General features: G+C 37.6%; 2 protein-coding genes across 2 annotated transcripts in view; both read right to left on the bottom strand.

Moving 5' to 3' along the window:
- Window positions 1–306: 306 nt before the first annotated feature.
- On the bottom strand, window positions 307–12,054 carry LOC113681595 (lactadherin). The gene is given in 8 exon segments (XM_089188245.1): window positions 307–1,600; window positions 1,887–2,025; window positions 2,278–2,603; window positions 3,235–3,400; window positions 3,623–3,995; window positions 4,824–4,883; window positions 11,114–11,236; window positions 11,805–12,054. Coding segments are annotated over 6 exon segments (1,014 nt in total). The 5' UTR covers window positions 4,826–4,883; window positions 11,114–11,236; window positions 11,805–12,054; the 3' UTR covers window positions 307–1,592.
- A 4,377-nt stretch (window positions 12,055–16,431) lies between these two features.
- The window catches only part of LOC149036992 (lactadherin-like), a 9,922-nt gene continuing 1,158 nt past the window's right edge, over window positions 16,432–25,195 (bottom strand). The window contains exons 3-11 of the mRNA XM_089188378.1: window positions 25,021–25,159; window positions 21,529–21,589; window positions 20,314–20,686; window positions 19,931–20,096; window positions 19,374–19,699; window positions 18,883–19,021; window positions 18,330–18,655; window positions 17,939–18,077; window positions 16,432–17,654 (exon numbers count right to left, since the gene is read on the bottom strand). Of these exons, the coding sequence (XP_089044504.1) occupies window positions 17,647–17,654; window positions 17,939–18,077; window positions 18,330–18,655; window positions 18,883–19,021; window positions 19,374–19,699; window positions 19,931–20,096; window positions 20,314–20,686; window positions 21,529–21,589; window positions 25,021–25,159 (1,677 nt within the window). The 3' untranslated portion in view covers window positions 16,432–17,646. The remainder of the gene's footprint in view (window positions 17,655–17,938; window positions 18,078–18,329; window positions 18,656–18,882; window positions 19,022–19,373; window positions 19,700–19,930; window positions 20,097–20,313; window positions 20,687–21,528; window positions 21,590–25,020; window positions 25,160–25,195) is intronic.

The following is a 25,195-nucleotide window of genomic DNA, read 5'->3' as shown; positions in this document are numbered from 1 at the left end:
TTTACTCAATATTAAAACTACCGCTTTGAAAGTGCTATCAAGCAGTCGCTCAATTGTTAACCGAATGTTTACTCTTCTAACGTACTTCATACCTCGATGAACAGACGCTGACGCATGAAGAAAAGTTGAACAACAAAAGCCACAGCAGAGAATTGAAGTTCTCACTTTATTCTTAAACAATACAGACTCGTCTTATGGCCTTCTAGGCCGTGGTTGAAGCAAAATATGTACAACTATTTTAGTATTTTACATCATGAAAAATATGCTATCAATCGGAATTGGCAAAAAAGATATCAATGGTAAAAAGCGTAGCATCAGTCTGTTTATTAAACGACGACATTGACGATAATGATCAGCTAATTAAATGATTTAAATGATTTGTGGTTGCTTTTCTCAAAAAGCTTTCAGTTTTTTCCTTATGCCTCAGAACTTTTGCGTTAAACTATTTTAAGAAAATTAAATTAGGGACCGTCCACCATCCACCGCCTGAGGGGGAGGGGGAGGAGGAGGAGGATTTTTGTTGGGTCCCGATAAAATTAAAATTAACCTGATACCCCTCAAAGGCTCTTAATATTCCTTGTTTTTTTTTTTCTTGTGCATCATCTTAACTACAGCGTTGAACTGTTAAAAGACGATTGGTTCTTTCGTCAGCTGTGCGGTTACCGAGATGTGACTTAGCCGGCAGAGCAAGCGTAATTTCGGCGAGCGAGTGCTCAGTAATTTCCGCTTAACGAAATTATGGCCGCCTTTTTAATGGCAGCTGAAGGCTGGGGAGAGAAAAAATTTGTACCAAGGGGGTGGTCGTCGATCAAAAATGAGGAGAGAGGTAGGGGTGGGGAAGTGGAGATTAGCCCCTACCCCCACCGTCCACCCTAACTCCAAATCAAAGCTTAGCTTGCACTAATTAGACGCCTGCACAGGCAAGATGTGACTGTGGCACGCAGTAAATTTGAACAGCACTCGAGTAGTTTCAGATGCTCTCACTTACGCCTTGAGTAACTTTGGCGCATCTTTCATGCTTTCAAAACTCAAGCTAAGTTGTTTTCGGCCACGCCTCGAGCAATCTTTCATCTTTCTTTAAATCTTCTGGTGTGCTTCATATCTCAATGAACAAAAGTTTACTGGTGAAACGGCTGTGAATTGGTGATTTTTATAGTGTTAGATCAACAGTATCCACCATGAGAGACATAAGTTTCTTCCCCTCGCTTAGAAATTCACTCTTGTTTTTCTTGAAGCCGTCTTCAAAACTAATTCATCAAGCAATCTTTTATCTTTCTTTAAATCTCACCATGTGCTTCATATATCAATAAACGCAAACTGACGCATGAATCAATCGTTAACAACTGAGATCCATTGTGCAAGATTGACAGCATACTCAGAAGAGATCATAAAGAGACTCATGAATACATTCATATATAGTAACTGTAGTTAATCTGTGTACATTTTTCTTATACTTTTCTTATAATTTTATTAGATTTTACTATTGTAACGATTAATCCAATGACTGCGATTTTAATCAGAATAAACTATCTACTTCATCTACTTCGGATCTTTATTTTCCGTCCCTGGTTTGGCAATCCTCTCTTGTTGCTTTAGATACCTAATACGAAACAAAAGCATAATTAAAGGTTTGCTACACAGCACTATGGAAAACGTTTCTATGACACCAAATAACTCACTGTAAAATGTCTCCGAAAATCAGGTCTTAATAACAAAACGTTCTCATTTGCGCACTAACAAAATCCGCTAGCTAATTTGCATAAGGCGAGGCTGCTAGGTTAGCTTGTCACGAGCCTGTCACATAATATAAACGAGCATCACTATTTTCATAAGAAAATTTAGGAAAAAGTTACAGAATATCGCGGCCTTTAAAGACTCTAACATACCCTGGCAACCATACAGTTCCACTCTCATGGCTATCACCTGGTACCAAGCTATTGGTCGAAAACGAATGTAACGTGCTGCGATTGGTGGAGTAAGGTCATGGGACACCACAGTGGTACCATCTGTGTTTCCAGATAATTCCTTTAAACAACATATATACGTTATTGACCAGGTCTGAGGTCAACATGGCTTGGTATTGGCCGAGCTTCTGTTTTTTTGGGCATTTTTATGGACCGAGACAAAGTCGAAGTCCATCAAAACGCAAAAAAGAACGACACGAGTCTTTTCATATTGCCCACGGCTGCCGGATGTATAATAACCACCCATTCCAAAGTATTTAAATATATTTTCAAAACCAATTTCATGTAAAGACCATTAAGCACAATGACTAACCGTTATACTTTGTCCTCGCTCTTTGTAGTCCTGAAAGGTCGACCCGTCGCTACTGTACAGCAGATTATATTTTGTCACCCAGTGATTTCTCTGTTATCTTCCTTGAGTTGCCACGCAAGTCACGCCGTGTTGCGTGACCAAATCAATCAGGAGCCACTGATTTGCGTCTGATGTTAAAGGTTCCCAGGCCTCTTGGTGTACATTTGTAACTGCTTTATTGTGGAGCCTGGCGTAAACAGCGGCGTGGCCTACACTATACTGTGACGAGGCACTAATTTGACCGTCAAGGATTGCACGGCTTTCCATACCGAGGGCGCGGTGACAATCTAAACGTCGAACGAGTCGAAATCGTTATTGTCAATATACAGTTGGTGTGTAGAACTCAAGGTGTAACCTTGAAATTGCATGTGAGGCTTTAGCTGAAGTAATGGCGGGGTAAAATACATTATTTTTAGATACATTCATTTACTGAAGAACCTAAAGTTTCGAAAAGATACCATGATGTTCTTTTGATTCGACTTGGAAGTCTTGTTGAAACAAAAGTCTCGATCTAGAGCCACTGATTAGCATCTTTCTTTGATGGTTCCCAAACCCCGCCGCTATTTGCGCTTGCTTGTTTGTGAAGTCTGGCGTTAGAAGCAAAATGACGGTAACTCCATATAGTAGAGGCGCTTATTTGTCCGTCAGTTATTGCACGGCTCTCCATGCCAAGGGCGCCCTGACACTCTAAACGTGAACCGCATTTCAAGTTGGTATATGAATGAGTAAGGTCAAATAGCCCGTTAAGAGTCATAATTTAATTATAAGTAATTATCTGTCATCTGCTCGTCTATCATGGAGATTGCAGAAAGGAAGGGAACCTTTCGATTGATCTAAGACTCGATTAAGTTGCAGCATGGAAAAGATAGCTCACAGAATGTGAGACTGTAGTTGCATTATTGATCAAAACTGTTTTACCCTGCTCACAGATCTGGCCAATAAATCCAGAACAGTCGCAGATGAATCGTTTTCCGGTCTCCTGACAGTTTTCTCGACATGTTCCTCCATTGGGACACGGTTAATCTTTGCAACAACTGTTGGAACACTGAGTGCATCCAGACGATGCTGAAACTGCAGAATTGCTCTGAGACAACAAATCAGTTGATTTGATTTTTTAGCATGGATTGGCAGAATAAGACTCTCTCTGATAATTCGTATACATTATAAGCTTGTCATATACGAACCTGATTTATGGTATGAATGAGAATTTTAATGAGAACAAAATCCTGACTGGAAACTTTTGAAAATACTCTCATATTTTGAAAAGAAGTTATTCACGCCGGCTAAACATCTAAACATTTCTCACCGCTATGTTGTAACGAACAACCAGATCGTAGTACTGAGAGTCTTCCTTTGCCATCAAGGCACCGGGCTTTAGGTGTCGATTTTCCTCATTCAGTTGACAGTTATCCTGGTTGGAATATTTCAAAAAGTTGAAGGAGATACAACGGCAGTTTGGTTGGCATGCTCTGTAACAATCCATCACTTTGGTCACTGAGACATTTGCAAACACGTGACCAACTAGGGCGTGCCCATCCACCATGTTCCTTCCAATAATGAAGTGGAATGAGACGGGACACTTGTTGTTACTGCAAGAACCCGTGGTGAATGGAAATATGAATCCAGCGGTTATCAGCAATGGAATTATGCCGTGGTAAAGGCAGGCAGGCCAAATTTCCCTGAGATGTAATACAATTTCATGTAAATTTACTTCAGTGGGTAACATCTTGAATAATAATATTTTAACGTCATCTGTGTTCTATGACTGAACGGACCAACGGAGCCATGGAATCTATCTGTTAACTTTTTAACTCCCAAAAGTGATTTCCATGTAACTTCTCCTTACAATATACATACATCAATCAACAAACAGGTAATGAGATTACTAAAACTTATCAGTTAGAGGTTATTATAAGGATATAACACCGAATTCTTGTGACTTAATTGCAAGGAAATGTGTAACAGCTAGATGGGAGAATTAACAATCAGATCTTGGGAGTTAAAGGGTTAAGGCGAAAATGTTGATTTGAATATTTCAAAGGACGGCGGTTCTGAAGATTTTAAAGCTGGCTGGGTGTGCTCGATAATCACAGAAAATCGATCTACGGACTGTGAACCTAAACGCGGTATTTTTTTTAAAAGGAAATATGTTATATTGAATTATTTTCACATCAGCTGTCATGGAGGACGTCGAACTAAGAGAACCGCCGAGGCTTCCATATTGATAAACGTTTCATAATACCATTTACTCAGATTCCCGTTGCCTGTTGCGATGTACTCATTGAACTCAGCTCCTTTTTTTAGGTTCTCTCTGTCCCTGGCATCAGCCCTCAGGTTAATTTTTCTCACAAGTCATAAAAAGTCACAAGCTGCAGGAAAATTTAGTGAAAAATCAAGCCAATGGAACAGACGATAGTCAAAGCTTCTCTTAGTTATATTGAAGGGATATCTGTCAGATCTGCTTTTACTTCATTCACTGTAAAATTACCATATCCTGTTCTACTTACATTTCAAGCTGGTTAGCGTCACAGCATAGCTTTTTCTCTTGGCTCGGTCTCAGTTCAGTTCTAAAAAAAAATTCATAGATTATCAATTTAATTTCAAAAAATCGAGACTGTGTCATTTGAAATTTAATCACAATTTAAAACTAACTGAAAGTACATGCACCTGGACTAAATTAACACATTTTCGAGGGCGCGATAACAATAAATTTTCACTAAAAAATTGCTGAACTTGCCACTAAGTTAAAACACCTGCTCCTCTCCGAGCGATCGAGTTTTCTTTACTTTCTTTTTGATATAAGTTATTATATCCAAGTTTCTTAACTTACTACGGGTGTTTTTAAAACTTAGGGAAAACTGTTCGAAAGATAACATTATTTAAGGCACATATCAAGCCACGTTTTGACTTTTCACTCGAGTATGCTTTCATTTGTGACTCAGACCTAAGGTGTTTCTCATTTCGGTAAACATACTGCTTTAAGATAACTTTGTTCATTTTTTTATAAAAAAAAAAGTGAAGGCCTACCTTTATCTCAAAGTCTTCAAAACTGGTGTTTATTCGAAAAAACGTATCGAGTGACTGTTCAAGTCTTTGGTCTAAATCTTCTTTTACTGCAATAACAATCATGGTCCAAACAAACCTAATGACTCCACTAAATTCTTAAACGATGTTTATGACGGCAAGAGATGGTGAATAATTTATTGGCCGATGGTTGGCATATGCATCTCGTGCATCAATATTTCAAGGTTTTCTAATTTTCCCTTTTTTTGAGAAATCTAATTCTTGTCAAATTTTTCAATTTTGTTTTATCGTACGAGATTTATAGAGAGTTAACCACTAATAAAAGTAACAGATGTCTCGGTGTCTTAATTGCACCATTGTGAAGGTGACGAAGGAAAATATTGAAGAAACTTATACTTTGCAAAGAATTTAATATTATGACAATGGTCGCGCGCCGACAATAATGTGAGGATTGAAAGTATACTTTCGAGCTTATCGAGTTTCATTGGACATTTTATCACCAAGTTCAATTAAAGCATTTTGCATACTTATCAACAATCACAATTTTTACTGAATAATTGTTTCATCGTACCAGATTTATAGACTAGTAACCATTGTAAAAGTGACAGACATCTCGGTGTCTTCATTATACCATTGTGAAGGTGACTGATGATTACGGTTCATGGCCCAATGCAAAGCAGGTGCTTGAAATATTACACTAACAAAAGTAATTGTCATGGTTACGTTATCAGTCGACTCATCTGAATCCATGTATCACGTTTAAGAGAGGATGTCAGTAATTTTCGAGAATACGGCGACAGAAGCAAAAATTCAACTTTTTTTTATTTGCTCCAAAAGACTCTTTTGGTGATTCGTTTTCAAAAATAATATTCAAAAGTTCCAGCGAGTTTTTATTTTGGAAAAAAATACGAAAGTTCGAAGTCGGCCAAAACGTACCTAATTTGCATAATTTCTATTGGGCTTTTAGTGCATTTTCACAATGCTCATACAAGACAACGAAAAATTATCTTGGATTCATTTTTTGATAAGTTGTTTTTCATCCCTTGGAGTAGCTTTGCAACTATATTTCATCTCCAAGTAAACTTTCTTTCGTTTGTAACCACCCGTGTAAAGTACACTATATTTTCTATTCCGTTTGTACGCTGAATTTTGCTATATTTCAGACGACCATAGCATCAAGGGTATACAAATGTACATAAAATAAAAGAGCTCTTTTCAACGAGAAATTCTTCGTGTTTATCATGTTAAAACATTATTTTTGGCCCGTGAAAAGCGAGCGCGCTAGACTAAAATATATAGCGTGCATTTTCACGGAGTTAGGCCATTTTTCTTGCTTTACTCCTACTGCAAATCGCACGCTATTGGGACAAAACTCGACGTGTTTGGTCTCTACTTCAGTTTTGATTCATCTAAATATATCAATTTTAACTTAAAAAGTAACCTACCTTCATTGTTTAGTGAACAAACCACCGTTTTAGGTAAAATTTTAGAGTTGATTTTTCTCGAATGCTAAATATACAATTCGCTGTTTACAAAGATACCAGCTCTGTTGACGTGTTTTTAGCTGAAAAATCGATGGGAAAATCGTACCGTTTCTTTCGTCTGTCGTTTATTACTTTAAAGATTTGCTAAAATCAGGATATAGGGCACTTGTACAAAACCAAAACATTCATAAGTCTACAATTAGATTGTTTATTATCATTATCGCACAGTTCACAATAAGGAAACTATAACAGGAGAGGAGATTTTAAATTCACATGTCGCGTGCTTGTTGACGTACCAGTTCCCGAGTGTAACAATTTCGGCTTTTCCAAAACGCGGATGACGGGAAACTCTGCCCCCCTTATTTGATAGGAAATATCAATAGCCCCATAAAATTCATTAACTGCGCCATGTTTCTGGAAAATAAGACTGGAAAATGGTTTTTCCACTTTCCACCATCAAGAAATTCCACGTAGAAATAGTATTTGTAGTCTGACTGCGTGACCTTTCATGAGAAGTAAAAATTGTTTTTTTTTCTTTATCCTTCTGTCATCTCATTTGCCTGTTTTTTGACTGCAAATATAATCTGCATTTGCCATTATTTTCGCTGATTGTCATGGCCATTCCTGCGTGCACGTGCGAACAAGTTCATATACAGCACTCTTTCGAGTTTCTTTGCGTGGTGTCGGGCACAAGTGTGTAGGTCTAGCTCAAAAGATATCTGCGCGCTACAACACGAGTTTCTATTTTTTTTCCTTTTTTTTTATTTGTATTTTTATTCTCCTCCTTGCAATATCACACATGTATGTTTTTTTTTATTCCCTCAGTGCGTTCCCTCAGATTCGGAAGTAGGCTATGAAAAGTCAATAATGACTAGAACTGAAACCTTTTCTATCACTATTTGTTTCAAAGAACCCCTGTTATTTATAATTTTATTTCTCAAGAGAACATGTTTTTATTTGCCATTTACTTCCATTAGTACATGAAACTAGGTCCTGATAAGTTTTTTGTTTCGTGACTCCCAAAAGCTGTGTTTGCGACAACATCAGTTGAGAAATCAAAAGCAATTACACCCGAGAAATTCGCTTGTCGTATCAAGAAATGGCCCATTGTTCCGGGTCAACTTTTCCAAACAAAAGTCCTGAGTAATTGGTAGTCCTTAGGGACTTTGGCCGAAGGGAGACGGAAAAGCTCGTAACTGATCGAGAAAATTATCGGAGTGGCAATTTTGCTGCACTGGGGGAGTGGGTAGTGTAAATATGAACTAGTAAAATCAATCTCCATCGGTGTACCCAGGGGTAGACTTGACCCTCGTTTAGCGCATCGAGCCAAAGGTTCGCAAATTCAGAAATAATTAAATTTATCCGTATTGCAGTGACTCATTTAAACCACCGCTTTCTATATGTAAGTCAAGTCACCTGGTTTTTACCAGTCAGTTTTTTCAACGTACAAATATATTTTTTGGTCTTACTACTGATGTTAAATACAATCGAAAGTGACGGTTTTCTGTGGAGAGCCTCGAGGCGATTGAAGACCTTGTTTCTGGCGCACAGCTGTTTTCAAACGAGGCGCTCACCGTTTTTAGAACCAGCATGTTTACCTGACACGTGGATCCTTCTTTGCAAAAGCGCCGAATTCGTGTAACTATGTTGATGATACAAGATATACTGATCAAAGCAATGATTTCTAGTTTTTGCGAGAGCATGTATTTGAGTTATTTTCGTTTTCAATCAAACGCGTGGCAAGATGAGGGTGTGATATTTTTTCTCTCACAAGTCTCACATTGAAGAAGGTGCGAGTTTTTTTATTTATCATTTACAAAAAAAGCAGGTCCTGCTTAAAAGTAAGTCTCTCTTATTAAAAACTACCAGAGTTTTACAGCGGATTTTAACAATCTTTGTTAAAAGTAAGTAGCTGTCAACAGCTTCTCCAAATTTTTCGCAGAGAGCAGGCGCTGGCGCACAGCTGTTTTCTAATAAGGTGCTGACTTTCTGGAACCAACAAGTCTACCTAAGAAGAGGACTCCTTCATTTAGGTACTTTGAGACTGCTTGAAGTTGAAGTGACCGTTCTACTTTTAAAAAAGGAAAAGCAGATCTTGCTCGTACAAGAATTTTCTAAAAACTGTCAAAACTGAATTCTAGAAATGTTTTTAGAATGAAATACTGCTAAAAGCAAGTTTTTCGAGGTTTTGGCAGAGCGCGTTTGTTATCACTTTTTATTTGTTCCTTTTGTCTTTTACCTTGGGCGTGGCATCCAAGGAAGGTGTGATTTTTTTCATCGATTTAAGATGTGGCGAAGAACGACTAACACTCGAAACGTCAGCTTTTTTACTCTTTACGGTGGCCAATTTACATTTTCAACTCAGTTGTTAACACTTAATTACCTGTTTTTAATTTTTAAGGGGTAAGTTTCTAAAGAAACTGTGGTGCTGCGTCGGTGGGAGAGTATAGCAGGTAATTTAGTGTTAACAACTGGGTTGAAAACCCAATTTAGATAATCGCTCTGACGAAGGGCTAACGCTCGAAACGTCAGCTTTTTTACTCTTTACGGTGGCTAATTTACGTTTTCAACCCAGTTGTTAACACTTAATTACCTGTTTTTAATTTTGTCTAGTATTTTCAAAGCGCCTCAACGTTAAATTATCACGATAGGATTTCAATTAAGTTTTTTCCTTTTTGCTTTAGGAAATGTTGCACTTGTTTGTGGTTTTGAAAGTTAGTTCTCTAATTTAAAAAGGACTTTCATCATCCTGTCACGTAATTTTAGTTTGAAAACTTGCTCTGGCCTCGAGGAAGTCTTTGAGCAAATACTGACAATTCGTGTCGGAATTTACTATGAATATTTATACAGCTCCACCTTGCGCGAAAGCCACGATGACCATAATTCACGGACGTCAAGAAAACGCAATACAAACGATCTCCTCAAACCTCAAGGGCTTCAGAGCTACAATACAAATTTAAGTTGACAATGAGGACAAACAGATTAAACAAAATGCGATGTAAATTTACGCTGATATGCCAAATACTAAAAATTTGTTGATAAATATTTTTAACATGACAGTTTTTAATGAGTCGTCGACATTGTAGTTCAAATAAATGTATGTAAATTTATGACTATTTTTTTTCGCCATACACACTATCTTGAAATTTGCTTACGTCCTTTTCATATTACTCATAGTTTATTGAACTGTCGTCTGTCTTGTCTCACGCAACGTTAAATCAACACGTAATAATGGCTCGAAATTATTTGAAAAGTTGCTATTCTTGTAAAATCGTTCATTTTTCTTCCTACGGCTTTGTCACCACAAGTTAGACAAAAAGCACAACGTTTTCCGTCCTTATGATAAAATCATCCCGACAATTTGTGCACGATGAAACATTTAGCCGGCTTCACGCACTCCGTAGGAGTTTTAAAACATATTTTAGGCGCACTTTTACCACAATAAACAATACATTTTCCCCCATTATTTAACATAGTAAATGTTTTGTTCAAGATGACAGACAAGACGGATACCAGAAGCTGTTTATGTCTTTCTAGAAGACACCAAATGACTTCATTAATAAATTATCTCCTATATTTTTCCAGCTTGTCTAATTCTTCGGCGGAAGTTGCTCGAATTTTGAATTCAAGTTACACTTGAAATCGTTTAAGTTCTCATTAGATGTGATATGCCACTGAAAAACAGCTTAGTAAAACGTCGGAAAAATTGTGTGATCCACATTTCTAGTCATTAAGTCTATTGTTTACATATGCAATTGTATTAGTCTTAATGTACGGATGGTTTAATTTGAAAACTGTCGAACAATCTTTAGAAATTATGCATGGACGAACTTTTTTATTCGTGCCTTTAATTATGCATTGCCTCTATTTCATTTTTTACGGTCTTTTTAAGGACAGGAGTCTATGAGGAAACGGTTACTAGATCCTTTTTTCCTTATAACTCTACTTTTGGTGTGCTGTCTTGTAAAAATAAAAAAAAAATAAAAAAAAATAAATAAATAAAATTTCCGTAATTCGTATTTGCCGAAGTTTTTAGTCATTTTGCATCTAATATCCAATTTTCTGAATAAGAAACGCTTAAAAAACTTTCGTTAAATACCCTTTAATTTTTCAAAAATGAGTTCCAATCATGGGTAGATGTTGAATGTCGGATTTTGACTTAGTCTTTGCTAGTTGTTGTAACTTTAATTCTTTTTGTATCAGTAAAATAGAATAGGAGAGATATATAGATGAAGTTGTACTCATAAGTGAATCGAAGGATAAAAAATGATTCGCCGTCTGCGACTCACCTTTTCCAAAAGTGAAGTTAGTCAACAATGCAGTCCAGGTTTTCTGCTTCTACCACGCGCGTATGACACAAGTTTTAAGTTGATCGCTAGCTCCAAGCAATGGATTAAGCTTCCCAAATCGACCTGTCGTTATGAACAAAACCTTATTATGAAAATAAATTTTAAAAAAATGCTTGCAGTTGTCAGTTCCATGTGGAAATTCATGCAAATGGCGCAAATGGATGTTATCCGCTTCGCTCGATGGAGAGAATTGGGTCTCTTAGGAATATCTTCACATGTAAACATACGTATTAGAAACCGAAATTAGTCCTTTGACCAACATTGTAAAAATTTCGATTAATTCTTTTAGGTCCAATTGACGGCGAAAAACGCTAGGAAAAGCAGATACTTAGACGTTAAGTTGTACGTTTTTAATCCAAAAACTTTTGGATTAAAAACTCCCTATTATTTAACATAGTAAATGTTTCGTTCAAGAAAATAAAATTTAAGGATAATGATCTTGTTTCTTTCAAGCAGCTGAAGATGTTTTCTCGTCAAGTGTTTGTGATACCCACATTTGGAAACTCGGTAAATTTCATTTTCGTTTTATTTCAACTACACAGAAATAGGAGTTAAGGCTGAATATCAAATCTTATCATGGGGTGAAAGTCAAACTCAAGTTTAACATGCATTAAGTACAGTCATCTCCTACCTTCCAAGATCCAACGTTCTTTGGTGCCCAACACTATACTTATTTAGCCAAACGCGTTTTCTTTTATTAGTCTGGTAGCTATGGTTACGATAGAAACTGTTGGTTTCAAGCCAAGATGAAAATTAATATTAGAAATGAACTTCCCTCTTCCTGTTTGGGCTCTTTGCACAAAAAGCTAAATTGGTAGAATAATACGCGGTGATTCTTTATCTTATTTTCTACAATCAGTTTATAAAATAATATAACGATAAAATAATAAAGATTTGAACGGCTGCCCACGCACTAGAAGTGATTATCAACATTGTCTGTGTGCGTACAGCGTTTAAAGTCTGGTTAAACAGGTGTTCTTAGGCAATATTGCCTGATGCGTTATAGTTACACAAACCCCTTAGAGACTGGGGCTCCACGCTGAGACCAAGCACACACCAGGGTAGGTGAGATCCAGATATAGAAACTTCTTTCCTTAGTGTAGAGGCAGTAAAATCATTGTGTTTTCGCTAAAAAATTGAGCTGAAATGGCCGTGACCATAAGTTGCACTTGCTATGCTTGAAATTTTGAGGACTATGTCACTCCAACCAATCTATTAATAAAGTTTTCATTGTGAGACATACGTTCTAGGGTTGTTTAGTGCGATTGTAAAGGAACTGTTTGCGTCCGTCTGCGATGACGGACGTTGGGTTATTTTTCCTTTCATCAAAATGCTCCATTCAAATCTCCTTTCTTCTTTTCTTCAAAAAACTTTTTCTTCATTAAAAACCTTGTTTCTGGCGCACAGCTGTTTTCAAACGAGGCGCTCATCGTTTTAGAACCAGCATGTTTACCTGACACGAGGATCCTTCTTTGCAAAGGCGCCGAATTCGTGTAACTATGCTGATGATACAAGATATACTGATCAAAGCAATGATTTCTAGTTTTTGCAAGAGCATGTATTTGAGTTATTTTCGTTTTCAATCAAACGCGTGGCAAGATGAGGGTGTGATATTTTTTCTCTCACAAGTCTCACAATGAAGAAGGTGCGAGTTTTTTTTATTTATCTTTTGCAAAAAAAGCAGGTCCTGTTTAAAAGTAAGTCTCTCTCATTAAAAACTATCAGATTTTTACAGCGGATTTTAACAATCTTTGTTAAAAGTAAGTAGCTGTCAACAGCTTCTCCAAATTTTTGTAGAGGGCAGGCGCTGACGCACAGCTGTTTTCTAACGAAGCGCTTACTTTCTGGAACCAACAAGTCTACCTAAGAAGAGGATTCCTGTTTTACAAAAGCACAGAATTCTTGCAACAATGTTGATGACACAAGATGTACTGATCGAGGAAATTATCTCTAGTTTTTTAGAGGACATCTATTTTGAGTTATTCTCGTTTTCAGTCAAACGCGCGGCAAGACGAGAGTGTGATATTTTACTCACAAGTCTCACAATGGAGAAGTTACGAATTTTTTGTTTTTCGTTTGTTCTATATTCTCTTTCGGAGAAAAAAAAAAGCAGGTCTTGCTTGAGCTTACATAGTTTTACGACGGATTCAAACAGTCTTTATGAAAATTATAAAGCTATCAACAGTTTTCCCAAATATTCCCTTTGTAGAAAGCGGACGTTAGGACTTTATGTTTGTTCTCAATCAACCAAGGCGGCATTTAACGAATCAAGAGGTGTGATTTTTTTCGCGTGTTAAGTTTTTGCTGGGCTTATGCATTTACGCTACGGTAAGCAAATTATGGGAGGCGATTGTGTAGAGTGTAGCCCTCTACGCGCAGAAGGCAAATCTAAGTAATGAAGCTTTCTAAGACCTCTGTAAACTAGAGACATTACGTGACGTCGAGGGGTCAAATATTTACACTAAATCTGTGACCCTCAAACAGATTACGTACTCGTACATGTAACGTCCGAAAAATGTCACGCATGTATAACACGGTAAGCGCACCTGGCGAATTATATCCACTGGCTTCAATAGTAAAGAGACAACTTATTTACTATTTATATACGAGAAAGCTTATTTACCCTACTTGTAAAAACTCCTTGATGAAGTCTACTATTGTTAGACGAAATGCGTGGGAGATAAATACAAGTTTTTACTTCCTCAGTTCGTGCAGTGATGCTCACTAGTTTGTTTTAAAAACGCTTCTAATATGAAGTCACGTCGACCTCGACAGAAAAATTAAGCTCACCCTGTCATAATCAATGGTTTGATACCGTAAGTACCAATTTGGGTACATCATTGGGCTTTGATCACAATAATGAAAAAAAACGTGCGTTTCCCCACGCTCGCCACATTTACTCTTTGGAAAATTATTTTACTGGAGGGCGATGTCACTTTGCTTGGTGTGTCTTGACTCTGGCCGACGAAAATTATCGAGGTGAACCCCATGAAATTCTTGTCAAATGTTTTATAAACTTTGTCTACCCTTGATTTGCACGCAAAAAAAGGCAAATTCCGAACGATACTTCAAAATATTTTATTCACTGGTCAATTTATGATCTGTTTTATAACAGCCCAAGGAAAAAGCAAAATTGTTTGTAAGGAGTTTGTAAGTTCATTTTTCCCAGTAAATTTAAGAGAGGGTCAATTTTTTGTGACAGCCGAAGAGACATCTCTGAAAAGTCTCTGAAACTCTTAAAGAATTTACACTGCCGGTAATGTTTTCCTCCCTCTCGCAACAGCGCAACAGACATTGTTAATCCTATGTAATGTAGGTGTATCAGTTATATTACGTCTTCATAGTGATGCCGTATAAGAAATCGAGTGTCCAAAAAGGTCTCAATTCTCGCGCTGGCCAGGGACGGCAACAGCTCACACCTCTAAACTCGTGGGTGTACAGCATAAAAAAAAAACATTTGAAAGACGTCAATGTACCCCAAATATGCGTTTCGTCCGAGAAGAAGCTTATTCTAGCGCGCATTGGCTTATTTGGAGATTACGAAGGCCGCGATTTCACGATAAGCCTCAAATATCGTGCACAACTTGGTATGAGATTCAGACCTTCGGGTTTGTAAATGCCAGTATCCTCATCATAAAAATCGGAGTCGTAAAGTTGAGAGAGAGGTGAATCTGAAGATGGCAGAAGAAATCAAAGCTGGTGGCGAGTCTTCCTGGTGGCAAGGTGACTGTAAACCTAATAGAACGCGTACTGTAACTGCTATCTTAGAGTCAGCAATGATTAAGGAAGAAGGGCAAGAAGAGCGCTTATCTGAACATCAGTTTTCCTAACTAATGATTTACGACTGAAATGAACTTTATATCATATGATTGCTAGGGATACGCAGATACTGTAGAGACGCTCACATAAATAGAGGTGGGCGATCCTCCCTCTGACTTTAGAACTGCGACAAGTTTATAGCGCAGACTAACTGGCACAGTTTGGAGCACCTCAGGGTCTCACTAGGCTCATCACATTAGAAACCTTCAGCAAACTAATCGTAGAAGTGGGTGGTTATCAGCAACGTGCACAGATCCCTGAACGCGGGTCATCGCGAGAACTATATTCAATCCGTCACATACAGAACAAGAAAGCGAGATATTCTTGCTAAGAGGAAGGATTTATCAAGACGTTTCAGTCATTGGCTGCCATCCAAAAGCACCCTAACAAAGGCAAACAAAAAAAGCTGACAAAAAAATCCGCCTATGATAAGATCAAGAGAAAATGGACGAAGACCGGCTTGCCATTTTAAAGGGGGTGGCTACATTCAAGGTCGGACCTCAGGAAAACTTCTAACGAAACATCCCTAACTAGCCAAATGGACTTTGCATGGGCTCTTTGGAAAACACAAAAACCAGCCACCTTTTCTCAGAAAGCAAAGAATTATCTCCTTGACATGAGCTGGACAGGGAAGGAAACTAGTAAGGCAATCGCCTCTAACAAGGCAGAAGATGAGGAGTGACCTTGCAAATTTAGACGAAGACTGCAGGAGAGGGTACAGCTGCTATTAAGCTAAAAAAAATAATAAAGATCTTTGTATCTCACTTTTCAAAGTTGTCAAATATTTGGATGAATCGAAAAGTCTAAAAACTCAGTCGTTTATTTGCCTCTATTGATTGACAAGACGTCAATCAAATTGACTGATACTTGAGGTGGACATTAACTAAGGATCAAGAAAAAGCGGAGGGGTGGTCTATATCCACCCGGAAAAAAACCAAGACAGAAATCTGTTGCCTTTTTTAGTTTTGGAGTAGATCCTTTAACCTGGCAAAGTTTCGTTGAAATTGGTGAGATGGAATGTAGCACGACTGCCCGGTGCTACATGCCATTTTTCTCGGATTTCTTCGACAATTTTTACCAACAGAATTCCAACCTACAGTTGATTTGAAAATGTATCTAAAGAGGTGGACTACACAAACATACTATTTTAATTACAGTGACAGTAGTAGAATTCTATAAAAGCAACCGAGCAAAACACCGAATGTACACACAAGGTTCACGCACAATTAAGTGAGTATTTTCATGCGACAACTACATGTTTCGATTATTTTATGTGTGCGATGATTTTATTTAAATCACGCTCACGTATTTACAACAACATTTCTAGTTACATGTAATTTACTTCAAAGTTATGCCAGTGGGATAGATTGTAAATTAAAGAACAATATATGCGACGGGCCGATTTCAGCTAAAAACACGTCGACAGAGCTGGTATCTTTGTAAACAGCGATTTGTTTATTTAGCACTCGAGAAAAAACAACTCTAAAACTTTATCTAAAACGGTGGTTTGTTCACTCAACAATAAAGGTAGGTTACTTTTTAAGTTAAAATTGATATATTTAAATGAATCAAAACTGAAGTAGAGACCAGACACGTCGAGTTTTGTCTCAATAGTGTGCGATTTGCAGTAGGAGTACAGCAAGAAAAATGGCCTAACTCCGTGAAAATGCACGCTGTATATTTTGGTCTGGCGCGCTCGCTTTTCACGGGCCAAAAATGATGTTTTAACATGATAAACACGAAGAATTTCTTGTTGAAAAGAGCTCTTTTATTTTATGTACATTCGTATACCCTTGATGCTATGGTCGTCTGAAATATAGCAAAATTCAGCGTACAAACGGAATAGAAAATATAGTGTACTTTACGCGGGTGGTTACAAACGAAAGAAAGTTCAGTTGGAGATGAAATATAGTTGCAAAGCTACTCCAAGGGATGAAAAACAACTTATGAAAAAATGAATCCAAGATACATTTTCGTTGTCTTGTGCGAGCGTTGTGAAAATGAACTGAAAGCCTAATAGAAATTATGCAAATTAGGTACGTTTCGGCCGATTTCAAACTTTCGTATTTTTTTTCAAAATTAAAACTCGCTGGAACTTTTGAATATTATTTTTGAAAACTATTCACTAAAAGGGTCTTTTGGAGCAAATAAAAAAAAAGTTGAATTTTTGCTTCTGTCGCCGGATTCTCGAAAATTACTGACAACCTCTCTTAATAACAATGATGAATAGGTAAAATCATCCTTTTAAGGATATCTTCCTTTACAAATTAAGATTTGTAAATTCGATATTTTACTGCCTAACAATAAAGTGATATAATGTAACGACAACACTTGTTTACACATTGAACTATGACCGAAGGGCGAGTGCAATTTGAAGTCTTTGAAAAACTTGAGATAATTGATCACCTGCTGACTACCAGTTAATAATTAAACAGACAATTTTCTTGAAGCCGTCTTCGTAACAAATTCACCAAGCAATCTTTTATCTTTCTTTAAATCTCACCATGTGCTTCATATGTCAATTAACGCAAACTGACGCATGAACCACTCGTTAACAGTTGAGTTCCATTATGTAAGATTGACAGCATACTCAGAAGAGATCATAAAGAGATCTTTATTTTCCGTCCCTGGTTTGGCAATCCTCTCTTGTTGCTTTAGATTCCTAATACGAAACAAAAGTATAATTAAAGGTTTGCTACACAGCACTGTGGAAAACGTTTCTATGACACCAAATTACTCACTGTAAAATGTCTCCGAAAATCAGGTCTTAGTAACAAAACGTTCTCACTTGCGCACTAACAAAATCCGCTAGCTAATTTGCATAAGGCGAGGCTGCTAGGTTAGCTTGTCACGAGCCTGCCACATAATATAAACGAGTATCACTATTTTCATAAGAAAATTTAGGAAAAAGTTACAGAATATTGCGGCCTTTAGAGACTAACATACCCTGGCAACCATACAGTTCCACTCTCATAGCTATCACCTTGTGCCAAGCTATTGGTCGAAAACGAATGTAACGTGCTGCGATTGGTGGAGTAAGGTCATGGGACACCACAGTGGTACCATCTGTGTTTCCAGATAATTCCTTTAAACAACATATATACGTTACTGACCAGGTCTGAGGTCAACATGGCTTGGTATTGGCCGAGCTTCTGTTTTTTTGGGCATTTTTATGGACCGAGACAAAGTCGAAGTCCACCAAAACGCAAAAAAGAACGACACGAGTCTTTTCATATTGCCCACGGCTGCCGGGTGTATAATAACCACCCATTCCAAAGTATTTAAATAGATTTTCAAAACCGATTTCATGTAAAGACCATTAAGCACAATGACTAACCGTTATACTTTCTCCTCGCTCTTTGTAGTACTGGAAGGTCGACCCGTCGCTACTGTACAGCAGATTATATTTTGTCACCCAGTGATCAATCTTGTATCTTCCTTGAGTTGCCACACCAGTCACGCCGTGTTGCGTGACCAAATCAATCTGGAGCCACGGATTTGCGTCTGATGTTGATGGTTCCCAGGCCTCTTCGTGTACATTTTGAACTGCTTTATTGTGGAGTCTGGCGTAAACAGTGGCGTGGTATATACTATACTGTGACGAGGCACTAATTTGTCCGTCAAGGATTGCACGGCTTTCCATACCGAGGGCGCGGTGACAATCTAAACGTTGAACGAGTCGAAATCGTTATTGTCAATATACAGTTGGTGTGTAGAACTCAAGGTGTAACCTTGAAATTGCATGTGAGGCTTTAGCTGAAGTAATGGCGGGGTAAAATACATTATTTTTAGATACATTCATTTACTGAAGAACCTAAAGTTTCGAAAAGATACCATGATGTTCTTTTGATTCGACTAGTAAGGCTTGCTAAAACAAAAGTCTCTATTACCATGACAACCATACAGCTCCACTCTCATGGCTATCTGCCAGTGCCAAGCCAATGGTCGGAAACGAATGTAACGCGCCATGATTGGTGGAATCAGGTCATGTGACACCACAGATGTACTATCACTGTTTCCTGAAAATTCCTTTAAGAATGTAAAAATGCCATGAAATATTTGTTGCTATAGTGACAGTAGCTGGTCTCTCTTGTTGACCTTAGATATGTTTGAGGCTTTCGTTTCGTTTTATCTTTTGATCGAAACTGTCTTAATGAAACATGTATCGGACTGTTTTGGAGTCTGTATTAGAGTTTTAATTGCTTAGTCATACTTAAACCAAAGCAGACACTTAAGCTAACACAAATTAATCATAATCTCAAACAGTATTTTTTTTGCAGATACTGGAGCAATGATTGGCTGAACCAAAATTTTCGCACTAACCTACCACATAACCCATAAAAAATAAACTGCAAGTCCAAATATCTGCTCAATAACTAACCTTGCTTATATGTTTTCCTCGCTCTCTATGAAACTGGAAGGTCGACCCGTTGTTACTATACTGTAAATGATATTTAGTCACCCAATGCGAACCATTTGGTCTTCCTTGTGTTGCCACACGTGTTACGCTTAATTGCGTGACCAAATCGATCTGAAGCCACTGATTAGCATCTTTCTTTGATGGTTCCCAAACCCCGCCGCTATTTGCGCTTGCTTGTTTGTGAAGTCTGGCGTTAGAAGCAACATGATAGGAATTCCATATAGTAGAGGCGCTTATTTGTCCGTCAGTTATTGCACGGCTCTCCATGCCAAGGGCGCCCTTACACTCTAAACGTGAACCGCATTTCAAATTGGTATATGAATGAGTAAGGTTAAATAGTCCATTAAGAGTCATTATTTAATTATACGTAATTATCAGTCATCTGCTCGTCTATCAGGGAGATTGCAGAAAGGAAGGGAACCTTTCGATTGATTTAAGACTCGATTAATTTGCAGCATGAAAAAGATAGCTCACAGAATGTGAGACTGTAGTTGCATTATTGATCAAAATTGTTTTACCCTGCTCACAGATCTGGCCAATAAATCCCGCACAGTCGCAGATGAATCGTTTTCCAGTCTCCTGACATTTTTCCCGACATGTTCCTCCATTGAGACACGGTTGATCTCTGCAACAACTGTTGGAACACTGAGTGCATCCAGACGATGCTGAAACTGCAGAATTGCTCTGAGACAACAAATCAGTTCATTTGATTTTTTAGCATGGATTAGCAGAATAATACTCTCTCTGATAATTCGTATACATTATAAGCTTGTCATATACGAACCTGATTTATGGTAAGACTGAGAGTTTTAATAAGAACAAAATCCTGACTGGAAACTTTTGAAAATACTCTCATATTTTGAAAAGAAGCTGTTCATGCCGGCTAAACATCATTTCTCACCGCTATGTTGTAGCGAACGACCAGATCGTAGTACTGTGAGTCTTCCTTTGCCATCAAGGCACCGGGCTTTAGGTGTCGGTTTTCCTCATTCAGTTGACAGTTATCCCGGTTGGAATATTTCAAAAAGTTGAAGGAGATACAACGGCAGTTTGGTTGGCATGCTCTGTAACAATCCATCACTTTGGTCACTGAGACATTGGCAAACACGTGACCAAGCAGGGCGTGCCCATCCACCATGTTCCTTCCAATAATGAAGTGGAATGAGACGAGACACTTGTCGTCGCTGCAGGAGCCCGTGGTGAATGGAAATATGAATCCAGCGGTTATGAGCAATGGAATTATGCTGAGGCAAAGGCAGGTAGGCCGAATTTCCCTGAGATGTGATACAATTTCATCTAAATTTACTTCAATGGGTAACATCTTGAATAATAATATTTTAACGTCATCCGTGTTCTATGACTGAACGGACCCACAGAGCCATGGAATCTATCTGTTAACTTTTTAACTCCCAGAAGTGATTTCCATGTAACTTCTCCCTACAATATCCATACACCAATCAACAAACAGGTAATGAGATTACTAAAACTTATCAGTTAGAGGTTATTATCAGGATATAACACCGAATTCTTGTCACTAAATTGCAAGGAAATGTGTAACAGCTAGATGGGAGAATTAGTAATCAGATCTTGGGAGTTAAAGGGTTAAGGAGAAAATGTTGATTTGAATATTTCAAAGGACATCCGTTCAGAAGATTTCAAAGCTGGCTGGGTGTGCTCGATAATCACAGAAAATCGATCTAGGGACTCTGAACCTAAACGCGGTATTTTTTTAAAAAGGAAATATGTTTTATTGAATTTTTTTCACCTCAGCTGTCATGAAGGGCGTCAAACTGAGAAAACCGCTGAGGCTTTCAGACTGATAAACGTTTCATAATACCATTTACTCAGATTCCTGTTGCCTGTTGCGATGTACTCATTGAACTCAGCTCTTTTTTGGGGGAGTTCTCTTTGTCTCCGGCTTCAGCCCTCAGGTTAATTTTTCTCACTAATGAGTTACAAGTCATTAAAAGTCATAAGCTTCTGGAAAAATCAGTGAAAAGTCAAGCCAATGAAACAAACGACAGCCGAAGCTTCTCTTAGTTATATTGAAGGGATATCTGTCAGATCTGCTTTTACTCCATTTACTGTAAAATTACCAATATCCTGTTCTACTTACATTTCAAGCTGGTTAGCGTCACAGGATAGCTTTTTCTTCTGGCTCGGTCTCAGTTCAGTTATAAAAAAAATTCATGGATTATGTTTAGTTTCATAAAATTACAATTATGTCATTTGAAATTTTGTCACAATTTTAAATTATGCACCTAAACTAAATAAACACATTTTCGAGAGCGCGAGAACAATAAATTTGCTGAACTTGCCACTAAGTTAAAACACCTGCCCCTCTCCGAGCGATCGAGTCTTCTTTACTTTCTCTTTTTATATAAGTTATTATACCCAATTTGCCTAACTTACTACGGGTGTTTTTAACACTTAGGGAATACTGTTCGAAAGATAACATTAGTGAAGGCACGTTATGTTACAAGCTACGTTTTGACTTTTCACTCAAGCATGCATTCATTTCAGAGTCAGATCCAAGGTGTGATTCATCTCTGTAAACATACTGCTTTAAGATAAGAACTAACTGTGAAGGCCTACCTTTATCTCAAAGTCTTTAAAACTGGTGTTTATTCGCAAAAACGTGTCGAGTGACTGATATATTCTTTGGTCTAAATCTTCTGTTACTGCAATAACCATCATGGTCAAACAAACCTAATGGCTCCACAGAATGCCTAAACGGCATGAGACGGTGAATAATTTATTGGCCGATGATTGACATATGCATTTCGTTCATCAATATCTCAAGGTTTTCTATTTTCCCTTTTTTGAGAAATCTAACTCTTGTCAAACTTTTAAATTTTGTTTCATCGTACCAGATTTATAGAGAGGTAACCACTAATAAATGTAACAGATGTCTCGGTGTCTTTATTACACCATTGTGAAGGCGACGAAGGAAAATATTGAAGAAACATATTCTTTGCAAACAATTGAATATTATGATAATGGTCGCACGCCGACAATAATGTGAGGATTAAAAAGTATACTTTCGAGCTTATCAAGTTTCATTGGACATTTTATCACTAAATTCAATGAAAACATTTTGCGTACTTATCAACAATCACACTTTTTACTGACTTACCGTTTCATCCTACCAGGTTTATAAACGGGTAACCACTGAATCCAAGTATCACGTTCAATAACAATGATGAATAGGTAAAATCATCCTTTTATGGATATCTACCTTTACAAATTAAATTTGTAAATATGATATTTACTGCTTAACAATAAAGTGATATAATGTAAGGACAAAACTTTTTTACACATTTCAGAATGACCGAAAGGTGAGTGCAATTTGAAATCTTTGAAAAACTTGAGATAATTGATTATCTGTTGAGTACCGGTTAATAATTAAACAGACAAAATTTTGACTCTGTTTTCCTCCATTAGGCTTGCGTGAGTAAAACTCCCTTTTTTTTTGCTTCATTCTTTCAATATTTTCGTCATGGCCCCTTTTAAAAAGCCCATCACGAGAAATTGGATTAATAACTTTAAGGTTCACGTATCGCGAAAAGCAAGGAAGTCACAGTTAACGGGGTTCTTATTTCGTATTTTCACAGGTCATGTCACATTGAAGAAATGTAAAATGGTTTCCGTGTTTACATAGCCTGATGTAAACACGCGGGAGGTTGGGAGAACACGAGATAAGCGTAGGAAACCACGACGCGAAGCGGAGTGGTTTCCAGCTTATCGAGTGTGTTTACATCAGCCAAGTGTTTACATCAGGCTATGTAAACACGGAAGCCATTTTACATTTCTTTTATAAAATGACTAATGAAAGAGGAACGTAAACCGTGTTTACATATCCTCATGTAAAATGGTTTTATGGCCAATCAAAGCGCGCGTAATATATGAATTATTTTATAATAATTTATACCGCATCACACCCCGTCTACAATGTATATCTTTTATTACTATACCTACCATGACTCAAATTACACACAACACACTACTATCCCACCCGCCTTTCCAGTCACTACTTGGGGAAAATGAATAAAACGGTTAGCACATGTTAAATGAATAACTCTTGGCTTAAAAAGGTCATGAATTTTATGATTGCAACTTTTCAGCTTAGAACTGATAAGTCTTTGAATGATTTCCCATTTTAACACGATGAAAGAGAGCGAGGAGAGGTCCTCAAATATTCTCTAAGTCAGTTTTGCATTAGGTTATGTTGTTGTTCGGGCAAGTTAAAGCCCGGTGGTATTGCACTTCAACGAGAATTATTTTCTTAAATACAGCAGTTTAGTGTTATTTCTTTCGGCGATGAAACTCTATTAATGGACAATTTTATTTAAGCTAGGTGTTTTACTACAGCACTAGTTATTACGTAATTACGTAATTTTGGCGAGCGAGTGCTTAGTATTTTCTTAAAAATTATGGGCGTCATCTTTGATTTTAATGGCAGCGGAAGGCTGGGAAAGGAAAGAAATTTGTACTAACGGGGCTGTTGTTGGTCAAAAATAAGGAGAGGGGTAGGGGTGGGGAACTGAAGATTACCCCCTACCTCCACCGTCCACTCTAACTCCAGATCAAAGCTTACAACGTTCGCTCACACTAATTAGACGCCTGCACAGCAGGCAAGATATGACTGAGGCATGCAGTAAATTTAAACAGCACTCGAGTAGCTTTAGATACTCTCACTTACGCCTCGAGTAACTTTGGCGCATCTTTCAAGCTTTCAAAACTCAAGCTAAGTTGTTTTCGGCCACGCCTCGAGCAATCTTTCATCTTTCTTTAAATCTTCTAGTGTGCTTCATATCTCAATGAACAAAAGTTTATTGGTGAAACGGCTGTGAATTGGTGATTTTTATAGTGTTAGATCAACAGTATCCACCATGAGAGACATAAGTTTCTTCCCCTCGCTTAGAAATTCACTCTTGTTTTTCTTGAAGCCGTCTTCGTAACAAATTCACCAAGCAATCTTTTATCTTTCTTTAATCTCACCATGTGCTTCATATATCAATAAACGCAAATTGACGCATGAATCAATCGTTAACAATTGAGATCCATTGTGCAAGATTGACCGCATACTCAGAAAAGATCATAAAGAGACTCATGAATACATTCATATATAGTAACTGTAGTTAATCTGTTTACATTTTTCTTATACTTTTCTCATACTTTTATTAGATTTTACTATTGTAGCGATTAATCCAATTCAGCTTTTGGCTGCGATTTTAATCAGAATAAACTATCTACTTCATCTACTTCAGATCTTTATTTTCCGTCCCTGGTTTGGCAATCCTCTCTTGTTGCTTTAGATACCTGTTACGAAACAAAAGCATAATTAAAGGTTTGCGACATAGCACTGTGGAAAATGTTTCTGTAACACCAAGTAACTCACTGTAAAATGTCTCCGAAAATCAGGTCTTAATAACAAAACGTTCTCACTTGTGCACTAACAAAATCCGCTAGCTAATTAGCATAAGGCGAGGCTGCTAGGTTAGCTTGTCACGAGCCTGTCACATAATATAAACGAGCATCACTATTTTCATAAGAAAATTTAGGAAAAAGTTACAGAATATCGCGGCCTTTAAAGACTCCAACATACCCTGGCAACCATACAGCTCCACTCTCATGGCTATCACCTGGTGCCAAGCTATTGGTCGAAAACGAATATAACGTGCTGCGATTGGTGGAGTAAGGTCATGGGACACCACAGTGGTACCATCTGTGTTTCCAGATAATTCCTTTAAACAACATATATACGTTACTGACCAGGTCTG

Source organism: Pocillopora damicornis, chromosome 11 (assembly GCF_964200805.1).
Source record: "Pocillopora damicornis chromosome 11, jaPocDami1.2, whole genome shotgun sequence".
Lineage (NCBI taxonomy): Eukaryota > Metazoa > Cnidaria > Anthozoa > Scleractinia > Pocilloporidae > Pocillopora > Pocillopora damicornis.
This window is presented reverse-complemented; position numbering and strand designations above follow the sequence as displayed.